This window comes from Pseudochaenichthys georgianus, chromosome 8 (genome assembly GCF_902827115.2).
Source record: "Pseudochaenichthys georgianus chromosome 8, fPseGeo1.2, whole genome shotgun sequence".
Lineage (NCBI taxonomy): Eukaryota > Metazoa > Chordata > Actinopteri > Perciformes > Channichthyidae > Pseudochaenichthys > Pseudochaenichthys georgianus.
In genome coordinates, this window is record NC_047510.2 from 18,665,388 (window position 1) to 18,688,366 (window position 22,979).

General features: G+C 43.5%; 1 protein-coding gene across 1 annotated transcript; it reads right to left on the reverse strand.

Annotated features, from left to right (window-relative positions):
- Nucleotides 1–4,662: 4,662 nt before the first annotated feature.
- Nucleotides 4,663–22,542, reverse strand: kank2 (KN motif and ankyrin repeat domains 2). The gene is made up of 13 exons (XM_034089082.1): nt 22,463–22,542; nt 15,958–16,041; nt 12,786–12,864; nt 11,122–12,483; nt 10,388–10,597; nt 10,194–10,302; nt 9,354–9,944; nt 9,167–9,254; nt 8,256–8,475; nt 7,918–8,060; nt 7,504–7,704; nt 7,309–7,407; nt 4,663–6,689 (listed from the first exon to the last, which is right to left on the reverse strand). The coding sequence occupies exons 3-13, from the start codon at nt 12,820–12,822 to the stop codon at nt 6,633–6,635; spliced, it is 3,117 nt and encodes a 1,038-aa protein (XP_033944973.1). The 5' UTR covers nt 12,823–12,864; nt 15,958–16,041; nt 22,463–22,542; the 3' UTR covers nt 4,663–6,632.
- Between the last annotated feature and the right edge of the window lie 437 nt (nt 22,543–22,979).

The following is a 22,979-nucleotide window of genomic DNA, read 5'->3' on the forward strand; positions in this document are numbered from 1 at the left end:
TACATATATATGTGTGTGTCCGCATCTGTAGCCTGTTATTGTCTCATTATACCGCACTGTGAATGAATCAAAGTAAATATAGAAGTCGTCATGAACACATCTGTCCATCAGACAGAGGGCTGCTGTGCCTCCTGTCATCATTAATGGACCTCTTTAAAATGACCGCTCAGAGGAGAGGAGTTCTCATTTCTCTAACCGCCTGCTGCTTCCCCTCCTCTCTCCTCGGTTCCCCTCCTCGGCTCCTCCGCTCGCATCTCCTGTGGGCGGGACTAAGTATCGAGGATAGGAGTCGAGGAGGGGAGTCGAGGAGGGGAGTTCGAGAAATGAGAAAGGGCCATGGTTTCGAGTTGGTTCTACATCGCCTAACAAAGCGGTTCCCAGCCTGTGGGCCGTGGCCCCCTAGTGGTCCGCGAAGGCATTGCAAGTGGGCCGCCAAATAATTTTCAAACATGATTGGTGTGGAAAGTTGAAACATTTCAGAATTAAGATTTTTTTAAATGTTAACCTCTTTTCCTTTTTCTTTATTGATCCTCCTTAGCAACGGTCATTACAGTCCTTGACAGCGGTTTGTTCTACTGGATTAACAATGTGTCACATGTTCTAAATTGACCAATCAGAATCGAGTATATGACTAAACCGTGAAATAAAAATGTCTGTTTGTTATTGATGGCCAGCTCCCTTTCTAATTAAAATAAAAATGACTCTTGAGTACTTTATTTAGCCTTCGTATTGTTTATGGTTGAATGTGTGCCACACATTTTTTTTAGATTCTTAAGTGGGCCCTGAGTTGAATAAGGTTGGGAACCGCTGGCCTAACAGAATCAGGTTGCTCTCCCTGTGCTAAAGCCTCAAATTCTGGAAGACACCCATGTGTGCACATACACCTGAACACACTTACATTTCTTGCAGGAGTCACCCGGAAGAGGTTGACCCCGACTCCAGGGTCCTCTTGTCCCCTGTCTGTGATGACATCTGGTCACATCTGGTAAGGATTGTACAATCAGGGTGGGGATTTCCAGCCAAACCTAACCTACTTCCAAGGTGCATGGAGAAATTAAGAAGTCTGTGGCGGAACAGCGCGTTTTTGGCTTGTTGCGGATGACCTTAATAAAGACCACAAGCCAAAACTTGTAGGTGTAAAAATAATGTTTATACGAGTGTTGCTGAAGTTTTATCATTTCAGAACTGAAGACATGTTGAGACTCTTTTGACACATGTTAAATAGATGAGGCCTTGCCAAGTAGGGCTGCACGATTTTGGAAAAAAATCTAATTGCGATTTTTCTGACAAATATTGCGATTGCGATTCGAATTGCGATATTTGTTTTTAAGCTACCCAACGGAAGTTTATTGTAAAATGCGGCCATATCTCCGGCTAGGAAGGTCGTATCAACATGCTCCCGTCTCTAGCACCCTCGCAGCCCGAGCTACGAGTGAAAGAACTAAACTTACATGAAACTTCCGTTGGGTTGCTTTAAAGTCAAGTTTCAGTTTAACATTCACCCTGTATTAGAAACTTGTGATGGAGCATTACTAACCTGACTCAGATGGTTGGTTTCACCAAAGTATCTAAAGCTCCATTGGAAGCCATTTGGAAAGGGCAGGCACTTTCAAAAGCACTTGGCAGGTGATTGGATCAATCTGTCTATCACCTTCTATCATGGGCTACTTCTGATTGATTAACAATGGCTGGTACATGTGGAGCACAGCACTTATGATTGGTGTGGATGTCTGACACACAATAGAAAATAAATGTTAAAAGAAATCGCAGGCTTTGCGATTTGATAATCGCATCATTTAAAATTGCGATTTCGATTTAAAATCGATTAATCGTTCAGCCCTATTGCCAAGATCCATTTCATGATCCTCTGTTGCCTTCCACAGAGAAATCTTAAACAGGGATACTGAACTTGCTTTGCCCAGGGGCTACTTTGGGAAAATGACTTTTTGGGAAGGATTTCAGGGGCCGGTCAGGACAATTATACTTGAAACCAAAAATCTACAGGTTACCAAAAGTTTTGTAATGTTGTGTTGGCAACATCAAAGGGGAATTAATCTCACATTTATGATGCTGTTGATTGAAATGGATGAAACTCATTTAAAGTGTACATATAAAATAAACAGATCACTGTACAGTTTTGATAGTTTTGGACCTTTCAATAATTTCTGGTAGTTATTTGAATGAGTAAACAGTAATGTACTGCACATGGGGACTTGATGTACACAGACGGAAGAACTGTTCAATGCTGGAGCGTCCTCTAGTGGACGTTTTGTAGCATGCACCACTAGTTATACCTTTTACTTAAAGGTCACCTATCATGCTATTTTTAGGCAATAGCATATAGGTCTCAGATATATACACATATATAAAAAACATGTCTGTGAAGTGTTTTGCTCAAAATACCAAACAGATCACCCATTCTAGCCATACCTCATATCCCTCTATTTCACTTCCTGTTTCAAAAGTGCTGATTTTATGTATAAACCTTTTTTTTTTTAAAAATTGATAAAAAAAGGGGCGGAGCTTATGCCTGCTCATGCGGGAGATTCTACCGGCAGATTCTGCCGTGATGAAACACCATATCATGGATTATCAAGGATTATTTCTGAAACAGTATGGAGCTCAAAGGCTTTCTCTCTTGCCGGTTATTCTTCACACACATGCTCTGTGCAGTACAGGTTAGCTCTGAGTGTTACCGATGCTAATGTAAACACCGACCATATTACGTCCAAAACAGTCGGGCATTGTTTCTGATAGCCACGTTTCTGATAGTGCATTGCTGATATTACGTCATATCGGACACAAATCTGGATCAGCTCCGTTGTACCCCCATTTTTAGAGATTTGGGTACGGAGGAAAAGAGAGAGGGTTTTATTTTCTGACGCTGCGTAAGTTCCCTGACGCACCGGGGACACATATTTCTGTATAAAAGACATAAAAAAGTGCATTTTGCATGATAGGTCCCCTTTGAGTATGAAAACAAAATATAAATCAAAGATATGCAAGAAAAACAACTGTGACCCAGAGCCAGCCCGACCCATTAAGCGACATAAGCGGCCGCTTAGGGCCCCGCAGCCACATTTTTAAAAAAAATTAAAAAAGGAAATGAAAAAAAAAAAAATATCTCAGTACACCGTCGCCGTGATAAGTACGTTTAATTAATTGTGTTAATATGCCTATATTGCCTACTCTCAAAGTCATGTATTATATTATTGAGTCAATAATATAATACATTAACCGTGCTTTACCTGAACCTCATCATGACACTAGAGAGGACGGCAGGATTGTAATTTCCCGTGTTCAGTGAATGCAACAGAGGCAAGACACCAGACCAACCAGAGAGTTGAATGGAAATAAACATCTGTCTTATTGTCTGACAGGTAGCTATCCTGTGAGCTGTGACAATGTTTAAAATAAACTGTCAGTCGGACTCAGAGTTTTTGAAGATGGACATAAGAACAATTTTTCTTAAAAAAGACGACAATTCTCAAGTGGTGGCTCACACAGCCACCACTTGAGCCAGGTGAACAAGGTATGTACATGTCAGTAAACCTCCAAGTTATGCGAACATGTAAGCAAAGCATAAATTACAGCTACGTTGACGTTACTTTGAATCGCGGGGGTAAGCTAAACCGTTAGCAAGTAGCTATAGCTAGCCAGATATATTAAATAAACACTTTGTCATACAATCTAAATGTAATGTTTTTTAGCGTTACCTGGTGATTTCAAAGAAAGCTCTCTGGGAAATGTTGACTTACTGTTCGACATGAAGCTAGAAGCTACCTTACAGTACACAGTTGATCCGGAGTCCTGTCAGTTAAAGTGTTTCATAGTTAGCTTAGCTAAGCATCAACCTAGCACTGAAATATATGGATGTTATGTGACAGTATTTCTGAGAAAAAGTCAGCTGAAATGGTGGCATAGTTGCCACTGCTTTACGTGTCGACAGCATGTTTGAACGTATTTGCAGCAGTAAATGTGGCTGTTTGGCCACTGACGTTGCCATAACAACACCTGAATTTAAATGTGCAACCTCTTTTTGTGACAGATTTTTGCATGAAATTATAATTCTTCTGAATGATATTCCTATTGACAGCTAGTTTCTATGTGAACATTATGAGATGGACAGCCAGAGAGAATAAATGAAAAACAGTTATGAAATACTATATGACAAAACAAGAATACAGTTTAAGTGATTTGTAAAATATCCATAAAGAAAAATCTGTTTACAGTTCTGTTTCATATGGGTGTTGAGAGATGTATCCATAGATCTCTTAATTTTGCTCTCAAAGTGCACCAGATTGATGCTTTTAACTTCAATATTTAAACACAAATCTTCGCGGGGGAGCATGCCCCCGGACCCCCCTAGAGCAGGTTAGGTTCACGGTGTTTACATGCTTATGTATACAATATGTGTGCTTATGCTAACATCATAAGACAAAAGTTGGTTCCGTGTTGTGTGGACTGAGAACGCGGTAGAGTGAGGGGGGGCCCCAAGCCAAAGCTCGCTTAGGGCCCCAAAAAGTCTAGGGCCGGCCATGCTGTGACCTATGTGACTTTAATAAAACATACTATCTTGAGCACAAACATTCTTTACTTTGTTTAAAATAACTAATGGCAACTTACATGCAAACAAGTTAGACGGAATAAATGCAACAGAAACAGCGTGGTCCACGTTTATTAATTCATTGTTTTTCCAAAAAGCACAAATTAGAAGTGGAGTAACAGTCTAACATTTTACATAAACCTTCATAAAAACATAAACTAAAGAGCTGTGCGATTACATAAAATAGGTGTGAGCTTAAAAATTCTAAAAGTATAAAAAAGATAGATACTTAAATAAAAAAATTGAAGTTTATAAAAGTTCAATTGCTTGAAAGTGAATATGAAAATTGTGAAAAAAGTATTTAAAAAGTAATAGAAATTTGACATCAATAGCCTATGTACTCTAACTTAAGTAATTTGATTTTAGGCATAATAACTACCACTCTATATCAACATATATTATTTTGATATTCACATCTTACACGGCACTTCCTTTAAAGACCCCAATCAGTCACTTTCTGGTTCCCTGAAAAATCTAACCATGCAGAGCAGAGGTGACTACACCAGTGCTTTCAGTCCTTTCTCAATATAATTGTGTTTACTCTTATGAGCACAGAATATCACACAGATACACTCTAACCCTTCGTTACTAACATCCAAAATACCGTCACTTTAAAACACAAAGACCAAAGTACCGTAGCCTTTAGAGAATAATATGTACCTCTTCCTTCCTTCACACGGTGTTCATTTTATCACCACAACACACAGCAACACAGAGAGAGACATCTTTGGGTTTAATCTGGGTGGTCGACACATTAACTGTAGTTTTATGTCTTGTTTGAAAAGGTGTTTTAAGGAAACAATTGCTGTGGAAATAAAAAATGGTGATCCTTGAAGGTCCTGAATTAAGTCAACATTTAAAAAAAAAAATCAATATCAAAAATACTCTGGAGTGAATAAATCCTGTGTATAAATATTGGTCAACTGTTGAAGTGGTGTTCACTGTAATAGATTTTTGTAGCATCAACGAGCTACTTTAAGCAAGGACACTTATCCGTGAGAGGAGTGGCTTCTGTTATTCCAAATGATCGATGGTCACACACATAATGATGCTACTGTGTAAGAGCTATTGTACACATAACAATGAAAACACATCACTCTATAAAAGCAACTACTATGAGATTCATATGGATTAAAACAACAAGTGTATAATTATATATGATGCAATTTAGTGAACATCTTTGACTTTGACTAAAAATAGTGCTGACAGTGTCCATGAAGCTGCTAGATCAGGGCAATTCAATTAGTTTGGAATGGGGGCCGGTTGATGAAAATGATCCAAAGCAAGGGGCCGGGAAAAGGATGGCTTGAAATATGAGCAATCATATTAAGAGCTTCATATACAGTAAATAGTGGAGTGCATATATTGTGATTAATTAAATCAAACAACATAGCCCCAAGTCCATTATAGATCTAAATGGCAAGTTCAGAACTCAGTAGGCCGACATGTGAAGCTAATTTAACCATCAACATCATTTCATTTGATTTAATTTAGGTGAAATGATCTAATCATTCACGCAGAGATGCAATCAATGACAGGAGTTGTCACTACAGTAGCTAGTAGGTGGGTTCGAAACCCGAGCCCGCCAAAGTTTTCAGGCAATGTCTTCCTCTCTATCTCTCAATGTAACACCCTCTCTGGAATAAAGGCACTCTGGCCCAAAAAGCAATCTTTAAAAAAAAAAATCTTTAAAAAAAAAGTAGATTACTTTTTAACATTATTCTCAAAAGGAGAGTAAATATCACCCCGGGGCCAGATTTGGCCCGCGGGCCGCCAATTGAATAGCCCTGTGCTAGATGTTCCGTTTTTAGATTGTACTTGTTTTAAAGCACGAAAGACCTCAGTGTACAAAGAGAAATAGATAACAATGGTGCAAGCTGTCATGTAATTATCTGCACATTATAAAGTATTTAAATTATGGAGGGTGAAAACAAACACAAACTCATTGTTTCTCTGAATAACACAGATGAGGAAAATAAATCACACTGTAATATGAGTAGTTACTGTGGACTGGCTGGAGCAGGGTTTATTTTGCTTCACCAGCAGGAGGAGAGGAACCCAAGAGAGGACACCTTGGTGAAACCTAAAATAAAAAAAAAGGTATTATTGGTGAAAAAATAATCCCATATTCCAGGGTAATTATTGCAAAGTAGAACTAAAAAGGAGTGAAAAATGCACTAATTAAAAACAACATCCTTCAGGAAAAACTAAATTAAACTGAAACTATATATCTTGCATTTTTAGCATTAACATTTCACTAGAGAAAAAAATGTGACAGCACACGTTTCCGTCATTTTGTTATATGCAACCCAAGTAATGCAACAGACTTGATTTTCCCAGATGTCACACAAAACTTCACAACTCATCCCTATGGTTTTCCCATGTAGTCTAGTTTAGGATTAAACAACAAGAACATGAATCAGATTTTATAGTTCTGTACAGTTATACACACACAGCTGCAGGAAACACTACAGCCAGTGTGTGAAACTTCAAGAATTCAGATTATGCTTGAACGGTATGTACTGTACAGCTCAACATCCGATTTGTGATGGTTTGTCTTTTCAAGGAGTGCTGATATTTTTATTTTTTTGAACATTTAATCTGTTTCTTCTTCCTCTATCTCAGTTACTTATTACCCTCATTCCACTGTGCCTTATAGAGACAACAGTAAGTGTGTGTTAGCAGTGTGTCAAAGTACTCACAGGGGAAGGGGGCTTTGCAAAGTTGAGGTGAGCATACAGGAGCACAGCAATGTCATTCTGACTGGCCTCCAGGGCGATGGACAGAGCAGTGCTGCCGTCCTGTAAAAACAGAACATATGTGGAGTTTTTGGACTGGATTGCAATAATAAAAAAAGGAAATAGGAGAAAGTAAAGACGGAAAGAAAATATGCTTACATTGTCAGTGAGAGTGGCATCACAGCCTTGAATAGACAGTAGCTGACGCACAATGTCAACGTGACCGTGTTCGCAGGCACACATGAGCGCTGTGGAGCCGTCGTCATCACGGATGTTGACCTGAGCGCCGCAGGACAGCAGCGCCCTCACCATGTCCCCGCGACCGTGGCTGACTGCCAGCATCAGCGCCGTCTGACCGGCCTGCAAACACACATCATGAGACTCATTTTCACAGTGTGCATCTTATTTCAGAGCTAAATTGTTGACAGGTTGCATTTGTTTGCATGCTGCAGGACGCTAAAGCTCAGCTTTCTAATGTGTCAAGAGAACTCAAAAGCAAACATATAAATGCTCTTTCAATGGATTTAGTTGTGTGGACGTGCAGTGAGACATTATGAGCAGTAGAGGGCGCACCTGGCTGGCCTTGGCGTTGACGTCCCCCGTGCGCAGCAGCTGCAGGACGGTTTGAAGGTCATTGTCAGAGTGGAAGGCAGCCAGGGCTGTCAGCATGATGGCTGTGTAGCCCGCCTTGTTCTGCTTGTCAGCATTACACAGGCCTGTCAGGTATAGAGGCCAATCAGTGAGACAGGTGACACAACAGCAGCACAAACAATGACAGGGAGACGGAACATGTTGGAGACTGAGTTAATATCCTTAACTTTAGAGCCCATACCACCCACATACACACCCTTATGTAAGCTTGTCTGACTTTTCTCTCACGCACATACAGATATACAGACAGAGACACGCACCAGTTTCCAGCAGCAGCTTCACCACGGGGAAGTTGGAGTGGGAGACGGTGTAGTGAAGCGCTGTATTCCCATTACCATCTGCCATGTTGATTACAAACTCCAGCAGCTGAGGGGAGACTGAGGCGAAGGTGTTCATATAGGCTTTGACAACAGCTGTGTCTGCCGCTTTGTGACAGGACACGCGCAGCCACTCCTGCAGCACGCTGGTGTAGGCCGCCCTCTGAGACAGACACAATGAGGACAATTAGAGACACAAACACACTTGAAAGACTGCTGGGGAAATGCAAGAGCACAGGCATGCAGGTTTGCCATAATCAGCATATCAAAATAAAAAACAGAGGTTTGTTAAAGAAATACAAAAATAACTGGGTCTAGAGCTTAGCAAAGCAAACACTTTTCTTTTCTCATGTTTTTTTGTACTACAAGAACTACAACTTATTTCTTGACTATATCAAACATTTGGAGATTTAGGGAGGGAGGCTGTGGCTCAGTGGATAGTGTGCTGGACTTCGAATCAGGGGATAGCAAGTTTGAGTCCCGCTGCAGTCAGCATGTCGTTGTGTCTCTGGGCAACACACTTCACCCCAAATCTCTCCTGTGGGGATTGTCCACAGTACTGAATGTGTGTAAGTCGCTTTGGATAAAAGCGTCTAACAAATGACACGTAATGTAATGTAAATTACAAGTACACATAACCTCTAGTTTACCAAATCAATAGTAAAACACATTTTCTACAAATTGTCTGACTGTGGAATTAATAAAATACATTTTTAAGGACTGCTTGATTGTGTTTCTGCATGTTGTTGCCAGTGTGATAGCTTTTAGAAGGAACTCCTGGAAAGCAGTATCGATACTGAGTGTGTTATCCAGGGCATTAAAACACTGATTTAGTGGATTAAATGGACACCTACTGCTCCTTGTTGGCTGAAGGCATTGGGCTCCCCCAGGGCTTTCTGCAGGGCATGAAGAGCTGACATCAGGCTGTCACTCAGATCCAATCTGAGACAGAGACAGACAACATCAGCCATTGAAAGATTGAACACAGCCTAGATAGTACCATCACCACTTATCAGTATGTCTGTTTATGTGTATATTTACCTGACTTGCTTGGCAGGTACTGTGGCAGTGTCTTTTACGTGGCTTTCCGCTGCTGGCGTTGGCTCCGATTGGCTGGAGAGGACGGTTGTTTCTGATTGGACGGTGTATTGCTGTTGGGTGATCTCAGTGGTTTTAGTGACACACAGCGATGAAGAAGAAGAGGTAACTGAGGAGCTTTGTTCGGGAGTGGATTCAGTGCTTGATGATGTGGAGGAGAACTCCTGCGTGACTGTGAGTGTGTCTGATGATTGGTTGACAGTGTCTTTAGAGGCAGCATCATTCTGTGGACATGGAGGAATTAGAGTAGTGTTTATCGCTGGTGACCGGGGGGGTTTGACCGGCAGCTTTATGTCGGCTGTTGCTGAATCTTTGAGACTCTGCTGTGAGTCTGGAATGATGGCTGGCAGTACGACGGCAGTCTGATGAGGTACTCTGTTGCTTTCTGAAGGCAGGGAAGCCTGGCTGTTGGTTATTAGCTGTTGCTGGGCCGCTGACTCGGTGAGTTTTTCTCGTGCTTCATGATATTCGCTGGAGTCACTCGCCTCATCTGAGCTCTCGCTGCTGCTATCGTCTGAGGACGTGGACTCGTAGCTGCAAGACATTTATGTTGAGGTCAATTAACTTATTTACACGGGTTGATCTTGGCAAAGACAGCAGCATAGGAGTTACAGCCAACAACAATATACATAGGAATACAGTACATTAATGGGTCAAGATATAAACATACTTACGCAAACCAAATAATTTGTCAACCATCATACTTATTAGAGTTTATACGAATACAAATACTTGTGTGCCATGCATGAAAAGGTCAGTTTTATGGTCTGCAAACACACGTACCCTCCATTGACTCCAATGAACTGCAGGTTCTTCTTCGTGGTGGGAGATCCCGGTTCACCTTCTGCTTTGCGCTTCATAATAGACCTCAGAGAAGACTGGGGAGATGAGGCTGAAAGAAAAACCCAGTGATCATACAAACCGTGGGGGCATGACGAGGGAAGAACAAAGTAGGAATAATGGTCGAGCCCAGTTACCTGTCTGAGGGTCCTCGTGGGACTCGGCAGCCTCTTTGGATGTATGCTGGTGTGTCTCTTCTTCTTTTGAATGCATCAAACCAATCTGATCCCCGGCCGTGCTGACAGCGACGGCAGGACTCGCTACAGGTACCGAGGTGGAGAGCTCGCTCTTCAGGACATCGCGCACCTGCTTGGAGCTGACGGCAATCGGCAACTCAACTGGAGCCTCTGTGAGAGAGAGAGAAGAGATCAACGTTACAGCATAACTAATACAACACTTTATGGAGGAATACAACAAAATAAATGTAAATAGTTTATCAAACAATTTTCGGGTCAACACAAGTTCTTACACCCTTGTCTGCTTATTGGTTACAGTAGTACAATGTAATGCAATCCAATGGCAATGTGTTTAATCTAGGGATGCACAATATAACGCAGTGCCATTCATTATTAGCTGGAAATGCAAAAGGTGTATATTCTATTATTTCTTCAACAATAAAATTATAGCTGTTAATTAAAAAAAAGTATTCTATTGACTCAACAAATGCAGCATCTACACACTCAAAAAGTTACCGTCGGGTGTGCATAACCTACAGAATACGAACTTCTTTTTAAAATGTTTTATTATTAGTGGTTTTCTTCTAAGTATCAGCCGTGAGATGCAGCAAATCATTGGTCATCAGCTGGAGAAACCCACATTGGACATTCCTAGATACATTGTGCTTATGATCTTAAGTTTTAGTTTTAGAGACCTTCAGCTTGTCCTCTGTGTTGGCCCTCCACGGCTCCAGCAGCTGCTTGAGGGGAGGGGGAGCTGCAGATCTCCGCTCGCATCAGCGTGCCCACCTCCACCACAGTGGGCTGCTCCAGTGTGTACACCTGGATTCCCACAGTCCTCTGTTCCCTCTGTTGGGGGGGCTGGGTGAAGCTGACCAGGGTGTGCAGGCTGCAGCCCTGAGGCTCCTGCCAGCCCACGCTGGTAGCCATAACTGGGTGCTCTGCCTGAGGGCCCCTCTGGACTGCTGCGGCCTGCTGCCGCGCCTCCTGCAGCTCCTGCACCGTCCTCTTTAGCTGGCCCTCCAGCTGACCCACTTTATTCCTAAGAGCCTGGGTCTCTGGCAGCAGCCCCAGATCCTCCTCCCGAACCCCGACTCCCAACTCACTGCTGCCCCTCAACTCCTCTGGCCCCACTGCGATGGTGCGCACTTCCCGCTTTGCATCCGGTCGAGCTCCACTCACAATCACTGTGTCCTCAATCTCACATCCTGAGTCTTGAAGCTTGGAGCCCTCGGGTGAGGTGGGGGACAGTGGCCCTGCTGGCTGGTTGCTGCTCTTAGCCCCCGCGCTCACATCTTCTTCAGGGATGTCGATGTAGAGCTCTCCTCTGGGGCGGCCTCGGTTGAAACTCAGAGTGTGACCCAGGAACTTCTGGCTCTTCAGCTGGACGCTGAGCTGCCGTTTCTCCTCCTGCAGCACGGAGATCTTGACCTGCAGCACTGGGATGGTCTTCACCTGCTCCTCCAGCTCCTTGATCTTCCTGAGAGCCGCAGCCATCTGCTCCCTGATGTGCTGCAGGTGCGCTGGTGTGGGGGTCACTGGGGTGGACAGGCCAGAACTCATCGGCGTGAAGGATCCCCCTCCACCATGGGCTCTGTTGTAGCTGTGTGCACTGCTGATGGAGGTGTTGGAGCCTGCTACGCTGCTGTGCATGCTTCCCAGGTTGGAGAATCTCCGCCCCTCTTTCTCCTCCTCCAGCTTCCTGCGTGCATCCATAAGGGTCTTCTCCACCCGGGCGGTGCTGAAGTTGGGCCTCTGGGTTGTGTGGTATCCCGGGGCGCAGTAGGAGAAGGAGGAGTGTCTGCTGTCGATGCTGGTGTTGGAGCACAGAGACTCTGTGGAGGTCCACCAGGAGCCGGTGTAGCCGTAGCCACGGGGCAGGGAGCCATAGCGTGGTCGGCGGTGGACGGGTACCTTCTTGATAGTGTTTCCCTTCTCTATGTCGTTAACATATTTGAGGAAGTCTAGGTCCAGACGGTAGCCATAGGGGGTCTCCACTGAGTAGGCCTCCTGCTCTTTGCCGTGCAGGGAAGGAGTTGCGGGCGGGTTGAGCTTCCCTGAGGGGGAAGGAAATCAACTTTAAACAAACGGATATCTGCGTCTAATCTTGGGCTCAGACTTTAGAAAATAGCATTCACTTTAGGGCTTCTGTGTGTTTGTGCATGTACTCTGAAACAATCAGCAAATTAGGTACAGGTGGAAGAGGCGCAGCGACTATAACTATAAGTGTCTGGATGGTACAACTATGACATTACTTAGAAGGTGTTTAATAGTCTAAATCTTAACAAAGATAAACTTATATCGTAACTTCATTATCACGTGGCGGGGTGATATTAATGATAACAAATAGAATGTGCACCTGGGAAGCCGGGCTCCATATGCAGCACCTGAGCCATCGTGAGCCTGTGGCTGTTATTCAAACATCCACCAGCACTCGCCTGTGGAGAGACAGAGACCTTGGAAATGATTACACAAAATACGAAAATGTAACGTTTTTAAGGCAAGAATAAGGAATGATATGAAGGAGAATAAATTAGCACTTGTATTAGAATTTGACTGCAAGTACACTAGGCTTTTTGGAAGTAAAATGAAATGTATGAAACAGAAAATGAGCACAATGACGAACTCAATGCAATATAGTACAACGATTGTCCCATGGTCCAGTGTGCCTTCTGCCAGAGAGAACTCAATTAATCAAAATAAATTGAAGAAGAATTGAATCACCGCTCCTTAGCATTTAGAAAATAGGACAACACCTTAGCATGGCTGCCACTCTCAGGTCGTTTCAACAACACTGCACAACCACAATGTAAGCGTACAGGTGTAACTGACAAATGCTCTGTTCTAACAAAGTGTCCCAGTGAGAGTGAGCCATCATGCACAATGCTAGACCCTGAAACCAAGTAAATGTACAGTATGTATCTACACTACACATGGTTTAAACAAATCTTACAATAAAAGGTTGCTCTTCTAGAACACATTGCTTTTTTTCTGTATGATGGTCAGAAGTAGATTTACGTGTCCTCCAACCACTCACCCTCCTGCGTCCCCGTCTAATTTGATCTGTTCAGTTTTGGGAGCATAGTGGGCCACAGTGTGTTTGTTTCTGTTCTTAGCGCTCAGAGAAGAGGACTTACAGACCAAAGTTTCCTGGCAGCGAGCGTCAGGACAGAGGTTTGAGGCTGCCAGTTACAACCTTATTAGGAATCATCTGCGCAAGCTAACTTCGCCTCTCAATTTAGGGTTTACAGACACTCTCTCTTCTTTCTCTCCCTCACTTTCTCCACTTATATCTCCTCCTGCTTCGTCTTTTCCTTTCTGGTGCTTTCCCCCTCTCTTACATCAGCTGACGGTCAGGAGGTTTTAGCTGGTCGCCGTCTCCTTGCCTCGCTCAGTGCTTTCACGCAGAAAGCGAAGTGAATTGCTTCAAAACATGTTCCACACCAGAAGTAATGCATTTTGACTCTATCATCAAAAGATAGTGCTTTGTCCTCCCACAGAGAGCACACAGAGAGCCCACAACGCTTTGACTCGGAGTTTGTGTCTGCTTGGAAAAGATTAACTTTCTAGGTCACCACTTTGTGGGAACTGAGGATATCACCTAATGTTTAAGCCATCCACAGCTTTTTGCCGGTTTGACATCGTTATATTACTTTAGACTGAGCTGAGATCAGAGGTTTGGACTGCAAACTTCCACTTTGTTTTGTTTAAAGGCATACTCAGTTCATTTCACTTCAAGCATGCTTTATGATTCCTCAGCAAGAACTGAGCCTCTCTCCTCTAAGTCGCGCATTCTATCTCGTGACCCTAGTCAGTGCTTGCTGGTTTGTGAAAAGTAGGCCACTTGGAAACAGTGACTAAATTGACTTGGTATTTTTGAAGTCCTGTAGTCAGTTTAATGTCCTGGTGCTATCCCCTTATCTGGGCCCCTTCATCGGCCCCTTCATCGGCCCCTCATACCAAGATTGCCACACATTATGAGGCATGCAAACACTGCATGCATGCACGCACACACAGACAGATGAAAAAGTACTCCTCACTCCATTGTGATAAGAAAAAACTGACACAAAGCCAACAAGGCATCCTGAATGTACATCTTAATGATTCCATACATTAGCTTTGTAGAGGAATTATGTGAGGAAAGAAAAGAATGAATGGCATCTGAGGCAAGGCAGTGCGAGTTGATCTCCAGTATGGGAATGATAGTGTTAGATTGATTATGGACTGCATGAGGTACAGGGCGGTCTGGGTATGCCTACGTGTGTGAGAACGTGAGAACAGGACTGAGAGATTGGGGAGTGGTTGGGAGTCAGCGGGCCTGTCGATGTGTGTGTGTGTGTGAGAGAAACTGAGTGTACAGGAGGGTGGAGGACGGCGCTGACAGAGGACAGTTGATGAGATATAATTAGAATCTGCAGTTTAGCAACCAAACATCCCAGACCTGCGGGCGAGACGGCTGACACTGTCCACTGCACCCCCCTTTGAACTTAATTCTCTGCTGTTTCAAATCAAAGGGAACTCACATTCTCCTCTGCTTCAAAATCTCTCTTTACGTAGAACTTCCCCCGGGACTCATTCATCTCACATCACCCACTCAAGTCGCCCACGTCTGCTTCTCCAACAGCGGCTCATTGGGTGTTTCAGATGTGTTACTATGTGTGTGGTGTGTGTGTGTTAGGGCTGCTCGATTATGGCAACAATCATAATCTCCATTATTTAGGTCAATAATTGATATCACGAATCACCATTATTAAAAACGATTATCCATTTACTTTGAAAACATCAATTTATTGGAGAATTTTTTTAACAGTATCTTTTTAACAGTTGATTACTTGATTACGATTACGTTGATTACGTTGTTTTCGTAATCGTTGCAAGCCATAATTGTAATTCTCTCTCTCTCTCTCTCAAACAGTTCCTTTGAGATGACTTCTGAGCAGAAAGCAGTGTGCGCCCTACTCCCTCCGTTCCCTGCTATTAAAATTAGGAAGACCCTCGGGGGGTAGGATCAGGTCACCCATCACAAATTAAACATCTGTGGTATGCTCTGTCACGAGAATAACTGCATTATACTGTCACGTCTTTAACATCTCACAGCAACAATCTCAAAATGTTTGTTCTTGTAAATGTAGCTTCAGGTTTTTAACTTTACAACCACACTCTGCATGCACTTCATAACTGGGGGATTACAACTGGATTTGATTTACAACGTGTATATAGATGCTTGTGCCTTTTGTGTATCAGAGGATTGAGACCACCCTGAAAAGTCATCTTTCCAGGCATCATTTCGAGGTCAGCATTTTCAAACTCATTGCTTCCATTCAATGAGTCACCTTATCATTATTGCCATTACAACAGATTACACCCCAGTTTTGCTATGTCAGAAATACCACTCTTCCCTCTACCCAGAGAACGTTATGGATGTTTCCACTGCTTTAGTGACTCTCTCAGCCTTCAGTGATTATTATTCTGCTCAAGCTTGGGAATGGTTTGTGAATTAGGAAAAGAGGGATTTATTTTCCGCTTCATACCAGCTGCGTGCGCTGCAAGGACGGGATCTCTCCTCCCCAGGATCCTTGCTCTCCCTTCCTTTTTTGCACTCTTACAGTCAGCACCTGTAGGGAAAAAGAATAAAAGGAAAGTTGAGCTTTGGAATTCCTGGATTTTGATTGTAGCCGTCTATATCCCAGGTCAAATGGAAATAAAAGGACATATCTAGACAAGAAGTCATCAGAGGAGGGTAACATCCCATTGAATGTCTGTAGCTCTGTTGACACACGTCGATAACACCAGACAGGTAACAAAAGAGTGGCCTCCGAAAGGCGTTAAACACAGGTTGCGTAGCCAGAAAAACACTCCAAAACATTCCAGTGGTTTTGAGTGACACGCCGGATGGGAACAATACACCCCCGTCAAATGCCAATCACTCTCTGACCTCCTTGTCGTGCAGCCTGGATGAAGCCGGCCGGATCCTTGCAAAGCTGCTCTCCTCCTCTCCCAGCTCTCCAGAAACACTCTCCCCCACCCCATTCCTCTCTCCGATTCGGGGCTGTCTAATCAATCCAAGACTGGGAGCCTCCCTGCCATGTGATTGGGCAATGTTTTCTGTGTTGCTGCCTCTTTGACTCACACCCTGAGATCCAGGGCACACACGCCCTCCAGTTTATGTGGGAATATTTGTCATCTGCACACCTTCAAGGCAGACTGACTTCATGAGCCTTATAATGTGTTCCTTCATGGACAAAACAGACTTGAAGCGTGACCTTTAACTTCTGTGTGTGTTAGTCCACCAGATAGGCTGCGTGACTGTCTGCTGATTCTCATACATTCTGCTCCGGCTGCTCAGAGCCTTCTGTGCAAGTGTGGTCGACATTTTTTCGGGGGGTCCTGCAGCCTAGATGGATGACCTTTGCATAAAATCATAACAAGACTCACTGTTGTTCAGTCCATTGTTTTATATTGTTGTCATGCCAACACCACAGAAGGTGGAGGAGTAGGGGGAGAAATAGACCTTTTAGACTGGAGCGACAGCCAAATCACAAAGAGCCATTCATCCAGCCTCTAGTCCCACAGCTGGTTCTAATAGAAAGCAAGGAGGGGCATCTCAGAGAGAGAGTCGGAGAGAAAGGGTGTGTGTATGAGTGTGGTGAGTAAATTTGCCTCAAAACAAACAAACAAACAGTTGATGAAGTGCTGTTATAGACCCACACACTGACAGAAGCCGGAAATACTCTGACGATTGCTATCTAGATCTCGAAGAAGATCGGTGATTGGCTATCTGTGCTGCCAGATGTGTGTCCCTACATAAAGACACTTATACCAATGCCAAAAGCATCTACCAATGGATAGGATTAAAGACAGTGAACTATGTTCTGGACAAATACCAAACGTTACAGCAGACAACTTGAACTCCCGTCGACTCCCACACAGCACAGATGAAAACACACAGACCTCCAAACACTGTCCGAGGCCCAAGACTCCCACTGATCAACACACACAGCTGTAGCTTTTCAGTTGATTTATTCAGGTAAGGGCAGCGATTCTATGAGAGCAAAGATGCTTTACTATGTCTGTATCCTTGATGATGAATCTGAAGTTTGTATCCCACTGATAGGTAGCAACATTTTTAAGAGAGCTCTTTCCAATGTCAGTTGATCTGGAAAGGCTCTCGGATGATCACTGCTTTGTCATTATGCACTCTTGTCATACCAAGCTAATTGATGTTGCTAAACAGAGACGCTATGGAGCAATAGGCTGAAATCTGATGAAGGAAGGGTTACAGGAAAAGGGAGCTCCATCTTTCTATTCCCAGAGGATCCAGAAACAACCTAGTCACTTCCTCTCCCAGAGCAGGAGAAAGAGTAACAAGGGGAGAGCGTAAGCGGGAAAAGGAGAAGGGGTAAGAGAGAGAGAGAGAGAAGTACAGTATGTGTGTGAGGCTAGGAGAGAAAGAGTGGGAATGTGAGGAAAGAAAGGCAATACTGCACGAGGAGGGGGGAAGAGAAAAAAAGAGCCGCTGCTGAAAGTTTTAGATGGAAAGTTCTCGAATGAGGAGACCATGACTGCTCTCATTTGGACCACCAGTATGAATCACTGCTGCGGACACCAGAATGTAGTTGCTGCTATAAACGTGGGAACAACATCAGAAAGATCACAGAGGCTGCAAGAACTCCTCACCAAGAGTATATACAGTTTCAAAGGACCTTCCCTCATAATCTAACATGGCTCCGCCTAGAAGATTACCATCATTTGTGCATTCCTCCCCTAAAAATAGGCCGACAATAGAGAATATATGAGAAGCTACACTTAAATAAAGCGCATTGTTGTTCTGAGGTTTTCTCCACGGAGTAACAGGCCGCAAAGAACTTAATATAGACTTGGAGACGAGTTTCAAATGTTTCACAAAGATCACAACAGGAGACACGGTTGTTGATCTATCTACCAAGACTTCTTTGTCCTCCTCCTCACTCTGCAGCACAGATGGCTTCATTCAGCCAAATGGTCCAGCGTGAATAATAAATCGGCAAAATGTACAACAAATCACTCCCCTGAACTGTTAAAGAATGCTAAATGTAGAAGCAACAACAGCCATTTGTCACCAGGCATAATGCGGCTGAACGGTGTACGTCATCGCTTGACAGACAGACGGAGCCTTCAGCATGCGTACCGAGGCCAGATGATCTCATATCAACATGGCAATACACAGTGTTCCAGTGCTGCTGCAGGACATGTGGTTTTTGACTAATATAGGTTTTAAACCCAGGACGGTGAAATCGTTGCCCAGTGGGACGTCCCCTGCAGGATTCTCTGCCCCTTTAGCAAAAAGCCCTGTTTTTTACATTAGGACTGGTGGTATGGAGGAGCAGACGCCACAGACCCAGCAGTCTGGCTCGTGTACGGCCAAGAGGAGGGGCCGGCTGGCTCCCATTACTCCTGGAACAGGAGCAGAGTAAACACCCGCCAGTCTGCTATTGGTCATTGCGCTGACCTCCAACAGGAAACTGAGCATGGGTGGGGCTGAACGGCAAGGAGCGGCTCCGGAAAAAAAGACACTAGAAAAAAAGGGCATTTGGGAGAAAATTCCTGGGCCGTTGCGGAGGTGGGGGATTAAAAATGATGCCGAGCAGAGAGGCCTGAGCGCTGCACTGTTCTGAGGGAACTGTGGGGTCTGGAGGGGGACGGACGAAGTCCAGATGGCAGTGAGACGGGTGGTGGGGAGCCGGTCGGAGCAGTGGTGGGGTGAAAGCTCAGGTCAGCGTTTGTTGTGGTACTGAGCACAGGAAGTAACCTTACTGCAGCGGTGACGTTGATAAGTGTTTCGCTCTCAGGGTATTCATCAATTACTTCCTGGTTCAATGAGAGTTGTTGACTGCAGACATAAAGATAATAAAAGAGGCCAGAAAAAACATCCATAACACTGACTTTTCCAACACGTTTGTATGTTTTAGTGGACAGAAATTACCATCTTGTTTTCTGAACGATTAATGTATTCGAGGAGATCATGGGAGATTATTTGGGAAGATAATCACAGTCCCTTGTAAAGTACCTCAAAGCAACTCTAGACCATATGTTCAGTAATGGCTGCCCCAAGTAATAAAGTTAAGTAGGAGTGTTAACCCTCTTTATTGATCAAATCAGACTGATGGTACTTTTGCAAATAAATAATGTTTATCCCTACTTTAGTCTAATTCAACTCTAATACAACTAAGAACATTGGGTTTAATCATCGTAAAATGTGTTGTTTTAGAGAAGGAGAATCATCACCAACACATTTGTCATGCAAAAAATGTAAAATATAGAATATTCTGTAATATTCCTGCTTTTTTCTGTTATAAATCATAATTGAACTGAATATCTAATATCTTTGGTCAAGTTTTGGACTGAGAAAATAAGACATCTAAAGACATCATCTTGGACTTTGAGAAACTGGGATGGGAATTTTTGACTAATTTCTGACATTTTATATCAAATCAAATCCAGTTTTATTTATATAGCACATTTATAAACGATTTTTGGTCGAGCCAAAGTGCTGTACATATAATAAAAATAGCCTACAGTAGAGACACTTTACAGCAAATACAACAGCACAGATTGTTCAGAATATCAGTATGAGAATACGACACCCTCTGTCCTTAGACCCTCACATCGTACAAGGAAAAACTTCCAGAGAAAACCCACAGTTTAAGGGGAACATGGGAGAAACCTCAGAGAGAGCAACAGAGGAGGGATCCCTCTCCCAGGACGGACAGACATGCAATAGATGCCGTGTGTAAATCGACGAGATAATACATTTTACAGCATATAGACCGAATGTTAGGAAATGTTAGTCTGTAATAAGAAGACACATGCCGACCAAACAATTCTCTATTGTCGTACTCTGTCGGCAATAGAGAATCCTTTTTTGCATGTTCAATACAAATTAAAGACAGGACTTGCATGCACATATACTGCATATGTATTCACTGAAAAGGTGCGGATATTTAAAATGGCTAACTTTCACTTTTCCAGTGAAGTAAATGATCACTAATAGTGTGCAGTGTTTGAACAGAAGAGTTCATTCATCAAGCAGTAAATCCGTCTGGGATGCCTATCAGTGGAAGATCACAATGACGGGCACTGTCATGCAGGTTGAGAGTGTAATTTCATTAGACTCACTAAACCATTTGAAATGCCCGGCGTGTGGCCCAGTGTGCAAATGGGGTTTATAACTCTGCATTCCTCAACAGCACCCCTGGGTCTAGAAGCTGTAATAAGACAATCACATTCCATCTTGGTAAAAAAAAAAGAATCCTGAAGGAAACTCCAGCTGCCCAAAAACCTGACCAGATTCACTGACTGCATTCTGGGGGCTCCCAGGGGTCTCTGATGGCATTAATGGGGGTCCCCAGACACGAGGAAGAGTCCGTTTTCACTGTTATTGTACAACAGACGCAAGATCTCAAAACAATAGGGAGATATTCACTTGCCTGTTTTTTAGGAGTACCTGGTTAAAACTAATCCGCGCACTTAACAACACATTAGACTCAGTATTGGAGACAGACAAAGCTGGTTTAATGGCATGCATGACAGCTCAGAGCTGGATGAGTGCCATGCAGCTGCTACAATCTGTCTCTATTCGCTGGTAGGTGATTTCATACGGCCAGCAGCCCTTTACACAACAGCAGCGGGACAGTGGTGTATTGTGTGTATGATGCAGAGTAACAGGCTGATGACTGCACCCCCACATCCTGCCAACTTCTGTGTGTCCTTCTTCTTCATCATCATCACAACAACATCTGATGTGTTTACTGATGAGCAGTGTACCACACATACCAAGAGACATCCCATCACATAGTGTATGAGTCATTATAAGACAAACAATCCTGCATATTTACTTTAGAAAATATCATATTCAGATTGCATAGCATTATGAGTTTATTAAGGGGATTCAATGAGGGCCACCATCAGGAGAGTGCCTCTAGCTTTGGCATTATCTGAAAACCACAAAAGCAGTTAAAGAGAGTTTGAGGTGTGTTTACTCTTCTCATGCTCAGCTGAGATTCAATTTCATTAACTCATCAACTTCTGAGGATACACACATTTCCCTCAGTGACAACTGGCCGGCTCCAGGAGGCGAGATGAGCAACTTTGAGGGCAAGAAGCGGCAACGAAAAGCTGACGAACATCTGGAAGTAATGAAAACTTGCAGAAAGCACGGACCCACCCTCTCCCCTGAGTCTTACGTCTTCATTGAGCTTTTCTTTTTTTGGTTTAACGGAATTAGAAAATGGTTAGATTTCTGCAACAGATCATGTGTGAGGAATTGGGAAAGTCTCGTAATGAAGAACAGACAGACTGACACAAACACCCAAATGTGTTGCTCGCTCAGAAATGGAGAGACTGTATGGAAAGATTTTGCAAACTGTAAGCCCTCTGAAACTCCTGCTAAGCAATTTGGACCAAAGTTGTGATCCCCTCAATTTGACTTTACAATGCAGACTATAAATGGCAAATGTAACACGAGTAAAATGCACAGATTTTGTAGAGACATTATCCTATACAATAATAATAATAAAACCCATTTCATTAGGACCACTGCTAACTCTCATTACATTTGAACGGTTTTAATATTCATTTCTACGATATAATAATAATATTTTTTTATTTTAGAACCAGGGTATTTCGCGGTAACAGCGCTCCTCGCCGCCGTGCAGAGCCTCCGGTGATGCTCTGAACAAAAAGGCACGCACCGGAGCAGGAGCGAAAACAAGACTCAGTTTAACGTTAATCAAAAGGCGGAGAAACACTCATGTGACATCATGGAAGCTAATTAATCCGGACTGCATAAAGTAAAATCAATGTAATGACTGGTTTAGAGGATAAAGGAGCCGTTACTTCGCAGAGAGCGTACCAAGGGACTGGGCAGGACCGACGCTTTACAAAGAAGTCGCTCTCACAACAAGGCGCCCCTCCGGAACGCTTTAAAATAACAGTCCGCCAGAGAGAGGGCAAAGCACGTTTCAAACAGAGGAAGTGTAACTTATGAGCTGTTCTTACCTGTCCTCTGGAAACCCTTTCAGCCGCCTCGGCCCAGGAGCGCTCACTGACAGAGACAAAAACACCGCAGCCAAGATGCTCCGCGCACCCAACTCCCCCCCCCCCGCTGCTCTTAAAGGGCCAGCGACCACGAGGCCGAGCCGGGAGCTCACACTGGAGGCTGATGGACTCTCACTGTACCTCCATCATCTGATAGCTCCATCATCTCGCATTGTAGCTCCGTCATCTCTCATCTAACTGTACCGCGATCACCCTTCTCATCACACTGTAGCTCCATCATCTTTCTCCTCACACTGTAGCTCCATCATTATGGGCAGACCATCTATTTGTTTTTTTTAGAAAGGGGCAGGTCACATAAGATGTTATTCTTCTCCCTGCTCCTTTTCGCTCAATGGTGGAGTCATGTTTTATGGCAATTGTTGTACATTTGGTTTTGCGTACCATGAGCGGGACAAATAAAAATGAAATGAAATCATCTCATCTCACTGTAGCTCCATCATCTCACTGAACCTCCATC